Source organism: Carcharhinus amblyrhynchos, chromosome 30 (genome assembly GCF_965287045.1).
Source record: "Carcharhinus amblyrhynchos chromosome 30, sCarAmb.v2.hapA, whole genome shotgun sequence".
Taxonomy (NCBI): domain Eukaryota; kingdom Metazoa; phylum Chordata; class Chondrichthyes; order Carcharhiniformes; family Carcharhinidae; genus Carcharhinus; species Carcharhinus amblyrhynchos.
This window is the reverse complement of record NC_137353.1, coordinates 33,580,547-33,598,157: the sequence shown is the minus strand read 5'-3', so window position 1 is coordinate 33,598,157 and position 17,611 is coordinate 33,580,547. Positions and strand designations below refer to the sequence as shown.

The window sequence follows — 17,611 nt, the reverse complement described above, 5'->3', positions numbered from 1 at the left end:
ATATCCCTACACATTTACCCGCTAATGCCTCTAACCTACACATCCCAGGACACTAAGGGGCAATTTTTTTTTTAAGCATAGCCAATCGACCTAACCCGCACATCTTTGGACTGTGGGAGGAAACAGGAGGAAACCCACGCAGACACGAGGAGAATGTGCAAACTCCACACAGACAGTGACCCGAGCCGGGAATCGAACCCAGGTCCCTGGAGCTGTGAAGCAGCAGTGCTAACCCACTGTGCCGCCCACCAAAGAGCTGTAGATAAAAGCAAAATACTGCCGATGCTGGAAAATCCCAGCGGGTCTGTTGGCATCTCTGGAGAGAGAATAGAGTAAGAAGTCTCTCAACACCAGGTTAAAGTCCAACCAGTTTATTTAAATATCGGAAGGACATAGAGGCCAACAAGGGGCGTACACGCGGTGGGTCGTGCGAGGGCTGCTCTTGGATGTTTCGAGAGTTGCCTAGTGCTTCACGTCATTAGTGTACGCTTAAACTGGACCATCTCACGGGCAACATGACAGCTCAGTGACTATCACTGTCTGCTGTGCAGTTACAGGGACCCGGGTCGGATCTCCGACTTGGATCAATGTCTGTGGGAGTTTGCACATTCTCCCCGTGCTCGCGTGGGTTTTCTCCGGGTGCGCCGGTTTCCTCCCCCCCCCCCCCCCCCACATCCCAAAAACATGCTTTTTAGGCTGATTGGCGTCAATAAATTGGACCTCCCTTAACCTGGCGTACATTATAATTCCCTAAATTTCCACCCCCTTTATTGTGGAGTTCCACTAGAGGTAGACAAAAACGTCGATGATCGACGAAAGACTTGAATAAGGCACTCAGAGTTGAAATGGACGGTGTGGGCTTGTCGGGCTGAAGGGCCTGTTTCCTGTGCTGTGTTGTTCTTTGTGAGACTTCTTACTGTGTGTGCCCCAGTCCAATGCTGGCATCTCCACATTGAGAGAGAATAGAGCCAACATTTAGAATCTGACCCTTCACAAAAGGTCATCCAGACTCAAAACATTGGCTCTATTCTCTCTCCGTAGATGCTGTCTGACCTGTTGGGATTTTCCAGCACTTTCTGCCTTTTGAGCTGCTCTCCTGTAGCGTAATGCCTCTCAACACAAGGCCCCGGTTGTATGAGGTAAGATTGGGACAGTGCCCAGCACAGAGCACCATCTTCCCGGGAAATGGCCAAGGTGGGGGTAGAAAACAAAACTGAAGCTCGGGCAACGTTTGTTCTCGCCTTTCCTCCTCCCTTTTTGTTTTTAGTTCAAAACAGTCGCAGCCGTGATGGTGGAGCAGGCCCCAGGGCCTACTGCTAATTTGTGTTTGTTTTTTTTTGAAGAAAGTAGTCACTGGGCTGATGTGGGAGTCACAGCGTGGTGGCTCGTAATCTCCATAACCAGCTGCTTACCCCGTGAATCGCTTCAGAGTACTGACATGCTGACTCTCTCAGAGAGGTTAGTTACCGCAGAAAGTTACAGTTAGCACCGACCCGAGAGCGGTAGTTTTGCTCAGTTGGTTTAATAGTCTCATCCGCAGTGGGTCCTTGGTTCTCCCTCGTTGCAGCAAAGGTCAGCATCTGTTGCCCGCCCCTGGTTATCCTGACGCCCTGACCTGCTGCTGTCGCTGTGTGGGGCACTTTGATACAGCCAAGTGGCTACTTGGAGAGCGATTTAAGAGTCAACCTTGAGTCATTGCACCTCGTCAGTGTAGAAGGAGGCGGCTGTTTGGCCTATCGATCCTGCATCGATGACAATCCCATCCAGTAACCCCAAGTATTTACCCTGCTAATCTCCCTGACACCTAAGGGCCAAATTAGCATGGCCAATCAACCTAATCAGTGCATCTTTGGACTGTGGAGATGCCGGCGTTGGACTGGGGTAAACACCAGGTTAAAGTCCAACAGGTTTATTTAAATAAACTGGTTGGACTTTAACCTGGTGTTGTGAGACTTCTTACTCTATTCTCTCTCCACAGATGCCATCAGACCCACTGAGATTTTTCAGCATTTTCTGTTTGATTCCAGCATCGGCAGTATTTTGCTTTTGCCTACAGCTCTTTGGCGGGTGGCATGGTAGCACAGTGGGTTAGCACTGCTGCTTCACAGCTCCAGGGTCCTGGGTTCGATTCCCGGCTCGGGTCACTGTCTGTGCGGAGTTTGCACATTCTTGTCGTGTCTGCGTGGGTTTCCTCCGGGTGCTCTGGTTTCCTCCCACAGCCCAAAGATGTGTGGGTTAGGTTGATTAGCCATGCTAAGGAATTGCCCCTTAGTGTCCTGGGATGTGTAGGTTAGAGGGATTAGCGGGTATAATATGTAGGGATATGGGGGGTAGGGTCTGGGTGGGATTGTGTTCGGTGCAGACTCGATGGGCCGAAGGGCCTCCTTCTGCACCGTAGGGTTCTATGATTCTCCATGCAGAGAAAACCCATGCAGACATGGGGAGAATGTGTGCAAACTCAATACTGTTGGTTTAGCTCAGAAGGCTGGTTCGAGCGATGCCAACCACGCGAGTTCAATTCCTGAACTGGCTGAGATTACTCATGGAGGCCCCGCCTTCTCAACCTTGCCCCTTGCCTGAGGTGAGGTGACCCTCAGGTTAAATCACCAGTAGGCCCCACGAGGGGGAGAGTGGCCTAGGGTCATCTGGGACTGTGGTAACTTTACCCGAGAGCCAAGCGCGTTCCTGTGGGAACGGAACTGTGTATAGACCCAGGCCAGAGGATGATTGCTTCCCTTCACCAAAGAACATTAGTTGAGTTTTTACAAAACTCTGACCATCTCTCGATTACTTTACTTGATGATACCTTTTCATTTTGACGTCTGTCACCAAGTTCTATGATTCCGTGGCTCTGTGAGGCAGCGGTGCTAACCACTGTGCCACCCATTAACACACTGTCTTGTACTCAGGAAGAACTTGCCAATCTCTCCTCTGCCCCGTCTTATCCCGGATGCTCTATTCTGCCTCCTTTTCTCACTGTGTAACTCTGCACATTTCCACATTTGCTTGAGTTCTGTAGACGGATCATTTTGGATCCAAAATGTTAACCGTGTCTCACTCCGCAGGCCTGCTGAACGACTGAACTGTGTACGCCGAGAGCTGCAGGAACTGGGCACGGGGATGTGGCGGGCAAACCCCAGCTTCTTTTGGAGGGTAGCGGGGTGGCTGGTCGATTAAACCCCCCTGAGATGTTGTGGTAGGGGACAAGAGTGGTTAGAAATGTTTGTTCGGCAATAGTGAGCTGATTAATGGAAGCGAAACAGAAGCTGCGGGGGGGTGGGATGACCCAGTGAAGGGAGGCTTGTGACTGCAGGTGTCACTAGCTTTTGGAGCGCTGTTCCTTCATCAGGTGAGTTCAAACAGGGCATATAAAGGCGCACACAGTTTCCAGAATACTGATTAGAATGCGAGGCTTTACAGCTAATCAGTATTCTGGAAACCGCGCGCGCCTTTATCTGCCCTGTTTGTGAGCAGAACTCTCCACTCACCTGACGAAGGAACAGCGTTCCGAAAGCTAGTGGCCTTTTCTACCGAATAAACCTGTTGGACTTTAACCTGGTGTTGTGAGACTTCTTACTGTGTTTACCCCAGTCGGCCTCTCCACATCATGACTGCAGGTGCCCACGGCGACCAGAGGCCTGTTGGCTCAGCTCCACCAATGTCACCTTCCTACAGTGGATTTTCCAAGCCTTTGGCTTCTTGGAACGTTTCGTACCTTTTTGTTTTGTAAGAACTCATTAATTTTACAGGATGTGGGCTAGGCCAGCATTTATTGCCCATCCCTAGTTGCCCTTGAGAAGGTGGTGGTGAGCTGCCCTTTTTGCAGTCCCCTAGGTGTAGGCACACCCACAGTGCTGTTAGGGAGGGAATTCCCAGCGACAGTGAAGGAACGGTGATATAATTCCAAGGCAGAGTAGTGAGTGACTTGAAGAGGAAATGTGGGGTGGCAAGATTGGGAACCGTTTTGCCCAGACCTGTGGAGACTCCCTTTGGTCTTATGACCAAAGGTGGCACAGTGGGGTGGCACACTGCCAGAGAGCCGGGTTTGATTCCCAGCTTGGGTCACTGTCTGTGTGTAGTTTGCACATTCTTCCCGTGTCTGCATGGGTTTCCTCCCACAGTCCAAAGATATGCAGGTTGGGTGAATTGGCCATGTGAAGTTGACCATCCGTGTCGGGGGACGAGCTAGGGTAACTGTATGGGGATAGGGCTTGGGTGGAATTGGAAACAGTGGAGACATGACGGGCCGAATGGCCGCCTCCTGCACTGTAGGGATTCTATAATTCTGTGATCATCCATGTGAAACAAGTGAAGGTACTCGGCCAAAGGGACACAACTCCTTTTTATAGATAACGTGCAATCTTTGCAAACCGTAGGCAAGTTCCATGTGACCAGACATCACAAATATTGAGTTGGCAAAGGTATCTTAATTGGGGATTTTTCAGCGGAAGGATTGACCTTTTTAAACGTGACGATAGCTAATGGCAGCAGGAAGTAGTGTTTGATGATAAAAGGCTACTGCCAAATGCAGGGGTGTGGTCTGTGCATGCTCATCTGCAGTTGATGGTGACTGACCAATAGCGGCCAAGCATGCTGCATTCAGCATGGTAGCACCTCTACCGATCAAAACTCATTTGACTTGTCTACCAATCAGCAGTGCCTTCCTTATATTGGTACTGTGAAATATTCTGATGAGTGCAAAACAGAAAACTTCGACATGCCCCTCTTTTTTTTTCAGTAATAGATATTTCTCCCACTAGAAAGCTCAACAGTTAAGGAAGCCTCGCCCTCTCGCCCATCATCGTGGCATGCAATCTATTCACCGCAGGCTCAAATTTGCTGCACCACAGTGCGTGTGGGCCTTGTGTGTTATTCGCTATCGATCCCAAGTTGTGTTTGGCAGGATTAAGTGACTAGATGACTTGCCCAGGGAATCGAATTCAATTTGGGGAAAATCGGATCGGAGTTATTTTTTTTTAGTCTGTAATCATCAGCTGACTCAGTGACTGGGCCAATTACTGTTCAGTTTGAAAGCTGGATTCCCGACAATGTTTGCACAAATTTCCGTGACCTCTGACCTTGCCCAACCATCCCGTACCAGTGTCAGCTGTCATTCTTTTCCCCAAAGCAAAGCTAGGGAATGTCGGCTGACCCTGTTCTGCTGCACCATTGGAGGTGAAACATAAGAAATAGGAGCAGGAGTCGGCCATCTAACCCTTTGAGCCTGCCCCGCCATTCAATAAGATCATGGCTGATCTGATAGTGGATCAGTTCCAGTTTCCCGCTTGCTCCCCATAACCCTTAATTCCCTTGCCTACCAAAAACCTATCTACTTAAATATATTTAGCGAGGCAGCCTCCACCACTTCAACAGGCAGAGAATTCCAGAGATTCACCACCCTTTGAGTGAAGGAGTTCTTCCTCAACTCCGATCTAACCCACCCCCCACTGATTTTGAGGCTGTGCCCTCTAGTTCTGGTTCTTATAGATACACTTTCTTACAGAAACGCTGAACCTCTCTGACTTTTCTGCTCCCAGGAGAAACACCCCCAGTCTCTCCAGTATTTCCTCATATCCATACCTTAAATCTGCTTGTATCACAGCTGGGTATGGCTCCTGTGCTGACCAAGACTGCAAAAAAACTAGAAAGAGTCGTGAGTGCAGCCCAGTCCATCAGCCTGCCACCCATTGACACTGTCCGCACTTCCCACTGTCTCTCAAAAGCAGCTGGCATAATTAAGGACCCTACGCATCCCGGACATTCTCTCTTCCACCATCTTCCGTCGGGAAAAGGATACAAAAGTTTATGGCCACGTACCAACCAAGAACAGCTTCTTCCCTGCTGCCGTCAGACTTTTGAATGGACTTAACTTGCATTAAGTTGCTCTTTCTCTACACCCTAGCTATGACTGTAACACTACATTCTGTACCCTCTCCTTTCCTTCTCTATGAATGGAATGCTTTGTCTGTATAACGCATAATACTTTTCACTGTGTGTTGGTACGTGTGACAATAATAAATCATAGATTTAAAATAATTGGCAGAAGAACTAAAGGAAAGAGTCTTTTTTTCCCCCCTGTACAGGATTGTTGAGATCTGGAATGGGCATCTGAAAAGGTAGCGAGTTGATAGCTTTCAGAAGGCAATTAAACAGGTGGTGGCGTGTTTTGCTTAGGGTTGAATATGGGCGGAGAAGGTGGAGATCTCTGGATCACTCGTTCAATGATCAGACTGTCAGGGTGTTTAGAGAGTCTCTTCCTCTGCTTGTAAGATTCTTTTGAGAGATGGACATGGTGGGGGGAGATAAAATGCGCAGGGATAGGGCCTGGTTAAGATGCTCCGTCAGGGACAGTGCAAACGTGATGGGCCAAAAGGCCTCGTACACTGTAGGGACTCTCTGGTTAGCCTAGATCTCTGGATGACCAGCCCAGTGACATTACTGCTACCCTCTAAAATCTCTTAGTCGCCATTTTGAAAGCTTGCGTCCTCATTCCCAGTTCCATCATCCCTTCCTGTGAGGGTGGGTGGGGCAGAGGGAGGGAGATCAGGTTGTTTTAAGGTTTTTCTTGCCCCAGTTGATTCCTACAGTGGAGCAGAGGTGGCCTCCTTCCTAGAGACACAACACCATTAATCTGAGGGAAAGGCTCCCCCTGTCTTTCTCTCTGTCCAGAACATAAGAAATAGGAGCAGGAGTAGGCCATCTAGCCCTTCGAGCCTGCCCCGCCATTCAATAAGATCATGGCTCATCTGAAGTGGCTCAGTTCCACTTTCCCACCCTCTCCCCATAACCCTTAATCCCCTTGCCTACCAAAAACCCATCAACCCGCGTCTTAAATATATTTAGCGAGGCAGCCTCCACCACTTCAACGGGCAGAGAATTCCAGAGATTCACCACCCTTTGAGTGAAGAAGTTCCTCTACAACTCCGTTCTAAACTGCACCCCCCCCACCCCCCCACTTGTCTTGAGGCTGCGCCCTCTAGTCCTGCTGTCCTTTGAGTGGGAAGAACCTCTCCACCTCTACCCTATCCATCCCATTCATCATCTTGTACGTCTCAATGAGATCTCCCCTCATTCTTCTAAACTCTAACGAGTACAAGCCCAGTTCATTCAGCCTCTCCTCATAGCTCAACCCCCTCAACTCCGGTATCAGCCTAGTAAACCTCCTCTGCACTCCCTCCAAGGCCAAAATATCCTTGCCCAGGTGCGGCGACCAAAACTGCACACAGTACTCCAGCTGCGGCCTCACCAGTGCCCTGTACAGCTGCAAACTGTACTTCAGTCATGACTGAAACTTCAGTCATTATGCGAGTGAGGTGAGGGCTCGTTCCAGAACATGTATGATTTACTGAGGCTTAGAAAGATTTTATTATTCTTGGCCGTGGGGCAAACAATCTGAGGGAGCTGCACAGGACAGGAAAATTGGTCATGATTTCGTAATTAGACAAGATATTTTTTGCCAAGTGTTCTGCACTTTATCCCCACCCGCTCCCAGGGCCCTGCTTCCTCTGGGCTGCCTCCTTTTGTTCATGGCTTTGTGTTCAAACCTCTTGTGATAACAAAAAGCAGCCTCTCCGTTTCTTGTCAAAACTAGTTAAAATAACAGTTGTATTGGCATAATCTGCAGCAATTGCTTAACGCACGCCACCCCCCTGCTGCAACCTGTTGATTTAAATCTCTTCAGTTTGCAGTTTAAACAGAAACAATGATCCAATTAACATATCTCAGAGATTATCAAATTAGTGTGTTTTCTGTACAGCAGTCAATGCACCGCCTCCCACACACTTCCTGTCCTCCTACACTTTCGAAGGGTTAATTGTGTGTGTGTCTGTGTGTGTCTGCCTCTGCCTCTGAGGGTGGGGGGGAGTTGTGTGTGTGTGTGTGTGTGTGTGTGTGTGTGTGTGTGTGTGTGTGTGTGTGTGTGTGTGTGTGTGTGTGTGTGTGTGTGTGTGTGTGTGTGTGTGTGTGTGTGTGTGTGTGTGTGTGTGTGCCTCTGTGAGGGTGGTTGTGTGTGTGTGTGCCTCTGTGAGGGTGGTTGTGTGTGTGTGCCTCTGTGAGGGTGGTTGTGTGTGTGTGCCTCTGTGAGGGTGGTTGTGTGTGTGTGCCTCTGTGAGGGTGGTTGTGTGTGTGTGCCTCTGTGAGGGTGGTTGTGTGTGTGTGCCTCTGTGAGGGTGGTTGTGTGTGTGTGCCTCTGTGAGGGTGGTTGTGTGTGTGTGCCTCTGTGAGGGTGGTTGTGTGTGTGTGCCTCTGTGAGGGTGGTTGTGTGTGTGTGCCTCTGTGAGGGTGGTTGTGTGTGTGTGTGTGTGTGTGTGCGCCTCTGTGAGGGTGGTTGTGTGTGTGTGTGTGCCTCTGTGAGGGTGGTTGTGTGTGTGTGTGTGCCTCTGTGAGGGTGGTTGTGTGTGTGTGTGCCTCTGTGAGGGTGGTTGTGTGTGTGTGTGCCTCTGTGAGGGTGGTTGTGTGTGTGTGTGTGCCTCTGTGAGGGTGGTTGTGTGTGTGTGTGTGCCTCTGTGAGGGTGGTTGTGTGTGTGTGTGCCTCTGTGAGGGTGGTTGTGTGTGTGTGTGTCTCTGTGAGGGTGGTTGTGTGTGTGTGTGTGTGTGTGCGTCTCTGTGAGGGTGGTTGTGTGTGTGTGTGTGTGTGTGCCTCTGTGAGGGTGGTTGTGTGTGTGTGTGTGTGTGTGTGTGTGTGTCTCTGTGAGGGTGGTTGTGTGTGTGTGTGTCTCTGTGAGGGTGGTTGTGTGTGTGTGTGTGTGTGTGCGTCTCTGTGAGGGTGGTTGTGTGTGTGTGTGTGTGTGCCTCTGTGAGGGTGGTTGTGTGTGTGTGTGTGTGTGTGTGTGTCTCTGTGAGGGTGGTTGTGTGTGTGTGCCTCTGTGAGGGTGGTTGTGTGTGTGTGCCTCTGTGAGGGTGGTTGTGTGTGTGTGTGTGTGTGTGTGTGTGTGTCTCTGTGAGGGTGGTTGTGTGTGTGTGTGTGTGTGCCTCTGTGAGGGTGGTTGTGTGTGTGTGTGTGTGTGTGTGTGTGTCTCTGTGAGGGTGGTTGTGTGTGTGTGCCTCTGTGAGGGTGGTTGTGTGTGTGTGCCTCTGTGAGGGTGGTTGTGTGTGTGTGCCTCTGTGAGGGTGGTTGTGTGTGTGTGTGTGTGTGTGTGTGTCTCTGTGAGGGTGGTTGTGTGTGTGTGCCTCTGTGAGGGTGGTTGTGTGTGTGTGCCTCTGTGAGGGTGGTTGTGTGTGTGTGCCTCTGTGAGGGTGGTTGTGTGTGTGTGCCTCTGTGAGGGTGGTTGTGTGTGTGTGTGTGTGTGTGTGCGCCTCTGTGAGGGTGGTTGTGTGTGTGTGTCTCTGTGAGGGTGGTTGTGTGTGTGTGTGTGTGTGTGTGCGCCTCTGTGAGGGTGGTTGTGTGTGTGTGTGCCTCTGTGAGGGTGGTTGTGTGTGTGTGTGTGTGTGTGTGCGCCTCTGTGAGGGTGGTTGTGTGTGTGTGTCTCTGTGAGGGTGGTTGTGTGTGTGTGTGCGCCTCTGTGAGGGTGGTTGTGTGTGTGTGTGTGTGTGCGTCTCTGTGAGGGTGGGTGTCTCTCTGGATCTTACCCCAACCCTTTTGCTGGAATCACATTATTTTCCAATCTCTTCTTCCTCTTGTCCTTCCCAACAGCCAACTCCTCCTATAACTGCTTGCAGCCTCCGTTATTCTCTTTGACTCTTCTTATTGGAGATCCTGGTGAGGCCACTATTGCAGTCTCATCATTAACAGCAGCAGCAGACCAGGCCCCCACAGCACAGTGACCCTCACTGGTTTGTGCGTTCTGAAGCTTCCCTTTACCTTTTGAGTGTTGTTGAGTCTCTGTCGCTGGTTGTGTTACATATGGACAGGAGCTTTCTCTGGAAGACAGAGTATTGACCTGTTAAAGGCACCACACTGTGTGTCAGCTGCGACTGACTGAGCTGTAGATGTTTGTGAGTTTAATGTTAATTTTTTTTTTGTTTCTTATAAATTAGCAGCTTGGAGCATCCTTTTGTGAAAGGCTGTTTCCTTTACGGACAAATTTTCACGATAGATTCTTTTAAAGGAGAAACAGCGACATGTAATTTGTGCAAAGCAATATGTGACCTGACAGTAGAATAAAGCTGAAAAGATAAGACCTATCGAAGTTTTTTATCTTGGACTGATCAGGATATGTATGTAGGTCGTACATCCCAAAGACTGACGGATCGTAGTAAAGAGCAAGTCCTTCAGCTAATCGCATCAGATAAGGTACCAGCCCGTGCTCTCAAAACGTGTTGTCCAACGTTCGATGGGCTTTTGTAATCAGACACTGCTGAATAATCCTAAATGGATTGATAACATTGGGGAGTGAAACTGCTCTACTCTTCACACAAAGGGACCATTAACGTTTACCCAAGTTCATGGAGTCCTTCCTTCCAATGTTCCTCTGAACAGTGCCGTGCTCCCTAGTAATGGTGTGTCAGTGTAATCGATAAAGGGAATTGTGTACAAATTGTTTCATTGTACATTACGTACATAGTTTCACAAATAGGCGCCATGTAAGAATCATAGAATCCCTAAACTGGTGGAATAAACTGTGCTAAAGTGATGGCAGAGTTAGAAGGCTGGTGAAGCAAGGAATCTGCATCCTTATAGAGCCTGGGACGTTCCCAAAGTTTATCTCAGCCAATAAAGGCGGCACGGTAGCACAGTGGTTAGCACTGCTGCTTCATAGCTCCAGGGTCCTGGGTTCAATTCCCGGCTTGGGTCACTGTCTGTGTGGAGTTTGCACATTCTCCTCGTGTCTGTGGGTTTCCTTCGGATGCTCCGGTTTCCTCCCACAGTCCAAAGATGTGCGGGTTAGGTTGATTGGCCATGCTAAGAAATTGCCTCTTAGTGTCCTAAGATGCTTAGGTTAGAGAGATATGGGGGTAGAGCTGGGTGGGATTGTGGTTGCTGCAGACTCGATGGGCCAAAGGGTCTCATTCTGCACTGTAGGGTTCTATGATCTATGAATGTAGCACTCTCCAAATGTCTCAGCTACTGTAATATAGGTAGAATTTGATTTATTATTGTCACGTCTATTATATATAGTGAAAAGTATTGTTTCTTGCGCGCTACACAGACAAAACCGTTCATAGAGAAGGACGTGAGAGGGTGCAGAATGTAGTTACAGTCACAGCTAGGGTGTAGAGAAAGATCAACTTAATGCAAGGTAGGTCTAATCAAAAGTCTGATGGCAGCAGGGAAGAAGCTGTTCTTGAGTTGGTTAGTCCATGACCTCAGGCTTTTGTATCTTTCTTGATAAAAGGCGGAAGAGAGAATGTCCGGGGTGCGTGGGGTCCTTGATTATGCTGGCTGCTTTGTTGAGGCAGCGGGAAGTGTAGACGGAGTCAATGTCGGGAGGCTGGTTTGTGTGATGGATTGGGCTACGTTCACAACCTTTTGTAGTTCCTTGCGGTCTTTGGCAGAGCAGGAGCCCAGACCAAGCTGTGATACAACCAGAAAGAATGCTTTCTATGTGGCAGCCAATTGGAACATTGTGTATTCCCACAAACCGCAATGAGAATACTGTATTAATAAAATGCTTGTTCATATTTCTCAGTGCAACCCTTAAAAATGTGTTTAAATCTGAGATCTGCCAGAGACTACCAAATACCACTATTTGTCCCCGTCTACCACTATTTTCCCCGTATACCATTATTTGTCCCCATATACCATTACTCCCCACTATTACAGACAGGAGGAGGTTTCATTTCAACAGTGCTGATTCCTTCTCTGCTCATCTGTCAGTGGGAAGATATCTTGATTTTGATTTCCCCCTCCCCCAAAAAACTCTCCTCTATATTTTGGTGATGTATTTCCCAACCTCAGTTTGGGTGTGATCCAATTTCGATTAATAATCGGACAGCAAACTTGAAGTAGGGTAAACTCAGAGGGTTAGTTTATTTGCACAGACCGCAAATGCGGGAGGGAAGGAACGTTGCTGCGTAATCCCCAGTGCGTCCATACAATAACAAGAGGGGCGGAGAGGGAGAAGGTCATAATAAATTGTTGTTTCACGTGAGTCCAGAATCAAAGCGCAATGTGAATTCCTCCACAGAGGTCAGCAGGTTGAAAACCAATGCTGAATAATTTGCTCTTCCAGTAGAGGTGACTTCCACACTGAGCTGGGCACGTAGAGATGGATTGGTCTTGTAGGGACAAGTACAGAAGTTTTGAGTAGGAACAGTGTAGGTGGGGGTTAGGTGTTCACCTGGGATGAGCCCTGGTTTTAAGATGCTGCTTGCTAGATGTAAAGTGGCAGATTGATTGATTGACAGTACCCTAAGATAGGGGTAACTGGTTTCTCCAGCTAGGAGCGCACATCGCACGACTCCCACCTGTCCACTTTGGCTTTGACAAAGGATGTACATTCCACTGATGGGTTGGTGATGTTTCATCCATTTGAAAGAAGATTGCAAGGTCCTTTGTCCTAGCAGATGAGTGGTGCCAGTGTCAGGGCTGGCTTGGATACTGGAGATGGCCTTTGTATAGCTCCCTTTGAATTTGACCTCTGAATCCTGGGTGGCATTAGTGCATCTTCAGGAATAGCGAGTTTCTCCCGATTATGCATGAAAGTTCCCTTGGCTCAGGGAACCGGTTTCAGCCTTTAAGTTTTTGTCCTGCAGCTTCTATTATAAATGTGGACTTGCTAAATAGCATCTCCTTTTTCAGTTCCAATTGCCCCCTGCAATGCGAGGGGAGTTGTCATTTTCAGTTGTTTTGTACGCACCAGATCTGGTAAGCAGCCAACTAACTTTCTCCTGTTTTGAGGAAGAGCAGAAGAATTCTTTGCCCTTGAAATAAAGGCAGTGAACGAGGCCTTAATTTAGCGTCTCATCTGCTGGCAGCGCCTGCAGTACACATTGCATTCTCTCTCTCTCTCTCTCTCTCTCTCTCTCTCTCTCTCTCTGTAATGTGTGGCTTCTCAGTCTAGGTCGTAAACAGAAGGATGTTTTGTACAAACAGTTTATCAGCTTGTATGTCTCTGAAACAAGTGGAGAAGCTCCATAAGGGGCGCTCCTTTGTGTTAGCGTGTGTGCCAGGAAGAAAGTGCGTACTGACCAAGATGCGGAATCTCTTCAGCTTGTCATTTTTTTTTATATATATTTCTGTCGCTGCTTAGGTCACTGGCTGAGATGTGCGTCGCACAGTACCGGAGCTATTACTGGCTCCTGTTACGCACTCTGAGTAACGTGGATTGATACTCCTCTGGGCTCTTTTGTCTCCATGGTAATTAATTGAGCTATCTCCAGGTTACATCTCTTGTTTCGCTCAAGAAATAAAGCAGCAAACACTGGCAGACTTCGTGTTCCGCAGCTTGAGTCTTTTTCTGAAGTAAAATGTGAGGGGCTGGGGGGGATGGGGACTAGGGTTGGATGGAATGCGGGTCAGTTACTACAGGAATGTTGGGCTCCCTGGAAAAAGCTCCAACACTGAATTCTAATTTTGATTTGACCTCAGTACCTGAGGTTTCAGAAAAGTAATTTTTGCTCCACAGAGAAAGTGTTTGATTTACTTTCGTCCGCCGTCTCTCTTTTTAAAATTGTTTTACTCGTTGGTGGGGCATGAGCATCGCTGGCTGGCCAGCATTTATTGATGTGATTTATATGATCAGAACTTTCCACACAGCTGACAAAGGAACAGCATTTCCAAAAGCTTGTGGGTTTACTTTCAAATAAACCGGTTGGACTTTAACCTGGTGTTGTCAGACTTCTTACTGTCTTTACCCCAGTCCAACGCCAGCATCTCCACATCAAGCACTTATTGCCCTTGAAGGGCAGTTGAGAGTCAACCAAGTTGCTGTAGCTCTGGAGTCACGTGTAGGCCAGACCTGGTAAGGACGGCAGATTTCCTTCCCTAAAGAACAGTACTGAACCAGATGGGTTTTTCCGACGGTGGTTTTTTGGTCATCGGTAGATTCTTAATTCCAGATTTTTTTTTATTGAATTCAAATTCCACCACCTGCTGTGGCAGGATTCGAACCCGGTCCTCCAGAGCATTAGCTGAGCTTCTGGATTAATAGTCTAGCGATAATAACACGAGGCCACCCCGGGACTCTCCTACTATGCCTCGAGAGAGTGTTGGTAACATAGTCAATGTTGCTGTAGAGATATGAATGATTTTGTAGTACATTTTTTCAGTTTGTGCAGCTTTTTATAAAGCATGTTCTTTGTCTGCCTTGGTCGCTTTTGCTATCGATCTTTCCCATTAGTATCAGAGTTTCTAAATTATGATTTCTTATGGAGGTTCTAACTGGCTATTACTGATCTTGGTCAACACGAGTTCTTTTGGTCTCAGGTTTTACTCACACCTGTAAACGGTAGTGTGACTTATCCAAGATATCTTCATGATTTGCCTCAAAAACCACAAGCCTCAATTCTTCTCTGCGCTCCCTCACTGGTCATCCAAAACTCACTTCCCCATCAGAATTGATATGATGTGGCTTTCCAGGATACTCCGATTTGTTTTCAGGGCTAGTGTTGAGTTGTTGATCCCTTTCATATTCTGAAATGTATCTCTGGACATTCCAATCCTTCGCATCTTAGAACACTCCAGCACAAACAGGCCCTTCGGCCCACAAGTTGCGCCGATCATATTCATACCTACCAGGCCTATCTATAACCCTCAATCCCATTAAATCCCATGTACTCACCCAGAAGTCTCTTAAAAGACCCCAGCGAGTTCGCCTCTACCACTACCGACGGCAGCCGATTCCACTCACTCACCACCCTCTGAGTGTATCTTTTCTTGGTCACACTTTCCATCTAACTCTAATGTACTAGAGGACGTTTTGTTTTCTTACAAATTAGCCTTTTCTCCTCTTACTCACTACACTTTCCAAAATTTGTTGCCGTTTATCTTCAGAGTAGCTATGAGAACAATGTCATCAACATATATTAATAAACTGCAACCTCCAAATAATAATTCAGAAAGGTTTTCAATCTCCCCAAGAATACTTTTATAACATAAATTGAATAAACCTGGGGAGGAACCACACCCTGTCTGATCCTCCTTTGAACCTTCACAAAATTGTTTTGATCATTCTTAACATTTACAACTGAAGTTTGTTCCCAATAAACATTTTTTATTGCTTGCTAACCTACACGTCTCTAGACAGTGGGAAGGAACCCACTCAGATGCAAGGAGAATGTACAAACACCACACGGACAGTGACCCCCAGGCCAGAATTGACCTCAGGGTCCCTGGCACTGTGCCACCACGTGATGCCACCTGGCTAGGAAGATAACGATGGATGTCTTGAGATCAAACATTTCCAGCTACATTTCCATTCTCCTGACATTGCGATTAGAAAGTTTGCAGACGATACCAAGATTGGTGGCATAGTGGACAGTGAAGAGAGTTATCTCCAATTGCAATGGGATCTTGATCAATTGGGCCAGTGGGCTGACGAATGGCAGATGGAGTTTAATTTAGATAAATGTGAGGTGATGCATTTTGGTAGATTGAACCAGGGCAGGTCTTACTCCGTTAATGGTAGAGCGTTGGGGAGAATTACAGAACAGAGAGATCTAGGGGTACATATAGCTCCTTGAAAGTGGAGTCACAGGTGGACAGAGTGGTGAAGAAGGCATTCAGCATGCTTGGTTTCAGAACATTGAATATAGGAGTTGGGACGTCTTGTTGAAGTTGTACAAGACATTGGTAAGGCCACACTTGGAATACTGTGTGCAATTCACCCTATTACAGAAAGAATATTATTAAACGAGAAAGAGTGCGGAAAAGATTTACTAGGATGCTACTGGGACTTGATGGTTTGAGTTATAAGGAGAGACTGAATAGACTGGGAATTTTTTCTCTGGAGCGTAGGAGGCTGAGGGGAGAAGTCTATAAAATAATGAGGGGCATAGACAAGGTAGATAGTCAATATCTTTTCCCAAAGAGAGGGGAGTCTAAAATTAGAGGGCATAGGTTTAAGGTGAGAGGGGAGAGATACAAAAGCGTCCAGAGGGGCAATTTTTTCAGAGGGTGGTGAGCGTCTGGAACAAGCTGCCAGAGATAATAGTAGAGACGGGTAGAATTTTATCATTTAAAAAGCATCGAGATAGTTAAGAACATAAGAAATAGGAGCAGGAGTAGGTCATCTAGCCCTTTGAGCCTGCCCCGCCATTCAAATAAGATCATGGCTGATCTGAAGTGGATCAGTTCCTCTTTCCCGCTTTCTCCCCATAACCCTTAATTCCCCTGTCGATCAGAAACTTATCTACCCGTGACTTAAATATATTTAGCGAGGTAGCCTCCACCACTTCAACGGGCAGAGAATTCCAGAGACTCACCACCCTTTGAGTGAAGAAGTTCCTCCTCAACTCTGTACGCAATAGTTATATGGGCACAGAGGGATATAGGCCAAATTCGGGCAATTGGGATTAGCTTAGGGGTTCTAAAAGAAAGGACAGTGTTGGGCCGAAGGGCCTTTTTCCATGCTGTAAACCTCTATGACACAAAGGCTTCAGTAATTTCCACAGTGCTTTTGAAACACGTCACTTCCAGTCTGCCTTGTAGCTTGAACTGAGTTAAACTGCAATGATTTAATCAGTGGACGGTCATCTTGATGCAAAGTTCAGTCTGTTCATGGTGGTGAACGGCTCTGTGGAGTTACTCATTGCCAGCCAATTAGTCTGTTTACTTGCTCAACTTTCAACTTTGACGCATTAGCCACGAGCACAGCCAAAGTTAACCCAGAACCACGGTGTTGACTGAGCATCTTGTATAAACAATAGGCAGGTATGCAGCCTGAGCCACTTTATACATGCGTGCACCTGCTGAATGTTAGTATAACTGTGGTTTTGCACTTGTGCCAACGCTCAGTTGTTAGTGGCGTGTACCGGTTGGTGTAGCAATGTCAAAGGGAACAATTTAAACTACTGGAATACGCTGATATCCTTCAAGGCGGCTTCTTCCTATTCATTATTCTCTCCTCATCCTGTTCTAGGACTAGACAGAGTAAATGTGGGAAGGACGTTGCCAGTGATGGGGGAGTCCAGAACCAGGGGTCACAGTCTGAGGATTCAGGGTAGACCATTTAGAAAATTACAGCTCAGAAACGGGCCATTTTGGCCCTTCTTGTCTGTGCCAAACCAATTTTCTGCCCAGTCCCACTGACCTGCACCTGAACCATATCCCTCCACACCCCTCTCATCCATGAACGCATCCAAGTTTTTCTTAAAAGTGACCCCACATTTATCCAGCAGCTCATTCCACACTCCCACCACTCTCTGTGAAGAAGCCCCCCTAATATTCCCTTTAAACTTTTCTCCTTTCACCCTTAACCCATGCCCTCTGGTTTTTTTTCTCCCCTAGCCTCAGTGGAAAAAGCCTGCTTGCATTCACTCTATCTATACCCATCAAAATCCTATACACCTCTATCAAATCTCCCCTCATTCTCCAGGGAATAAAGTCCTAACCTATTCAATCTCTCTCTGTAACTCAGTTTCTCAAGTCCCGGCAACATCCTCGTGAACCTTCTCTGCGCTCTTTCAACCTTATTTACATCCTTCCTGTAATGAGGTGACCAAAACTGTACACAATACTCTAAATTCAGCCTCACCAATGCCTAATACAACCTCACCGTAACACTCCAACTTT

General features: G+C 47.5%; 1 protein-coding gene across 4 annotated transcripts in view; it reads left to right on the top strand.

Moving 5' to 3' along the window:
- The window catches only part of LOC145360086 (endothelin-converting enzyme 1-like), a 363,484-nt gene that overhangs the window by 160,150 nt on the left and 185,723 nt on the right, over window positions 1-17,611 (top strand). The window contains exon 2 of one of the 4 annotated variants that reach the window (XM_080215035.1): window positions 1,042-1,139. The exons of the other annotated variants lie outside the window; for them this stretch is intronic. Within the exon in view, the coding sequence (XP_080071161.1) occupies window positions 1,107-1,139 (33 nt within the window). The 5' untranslated portion in view covers window positions 1,042-1,106. The remainder of the gene's footprint in view (window positions 1-1,041; window positions 1,140-17,611) is intronic. 4 annotated transcript variants of the gene reach the window in all.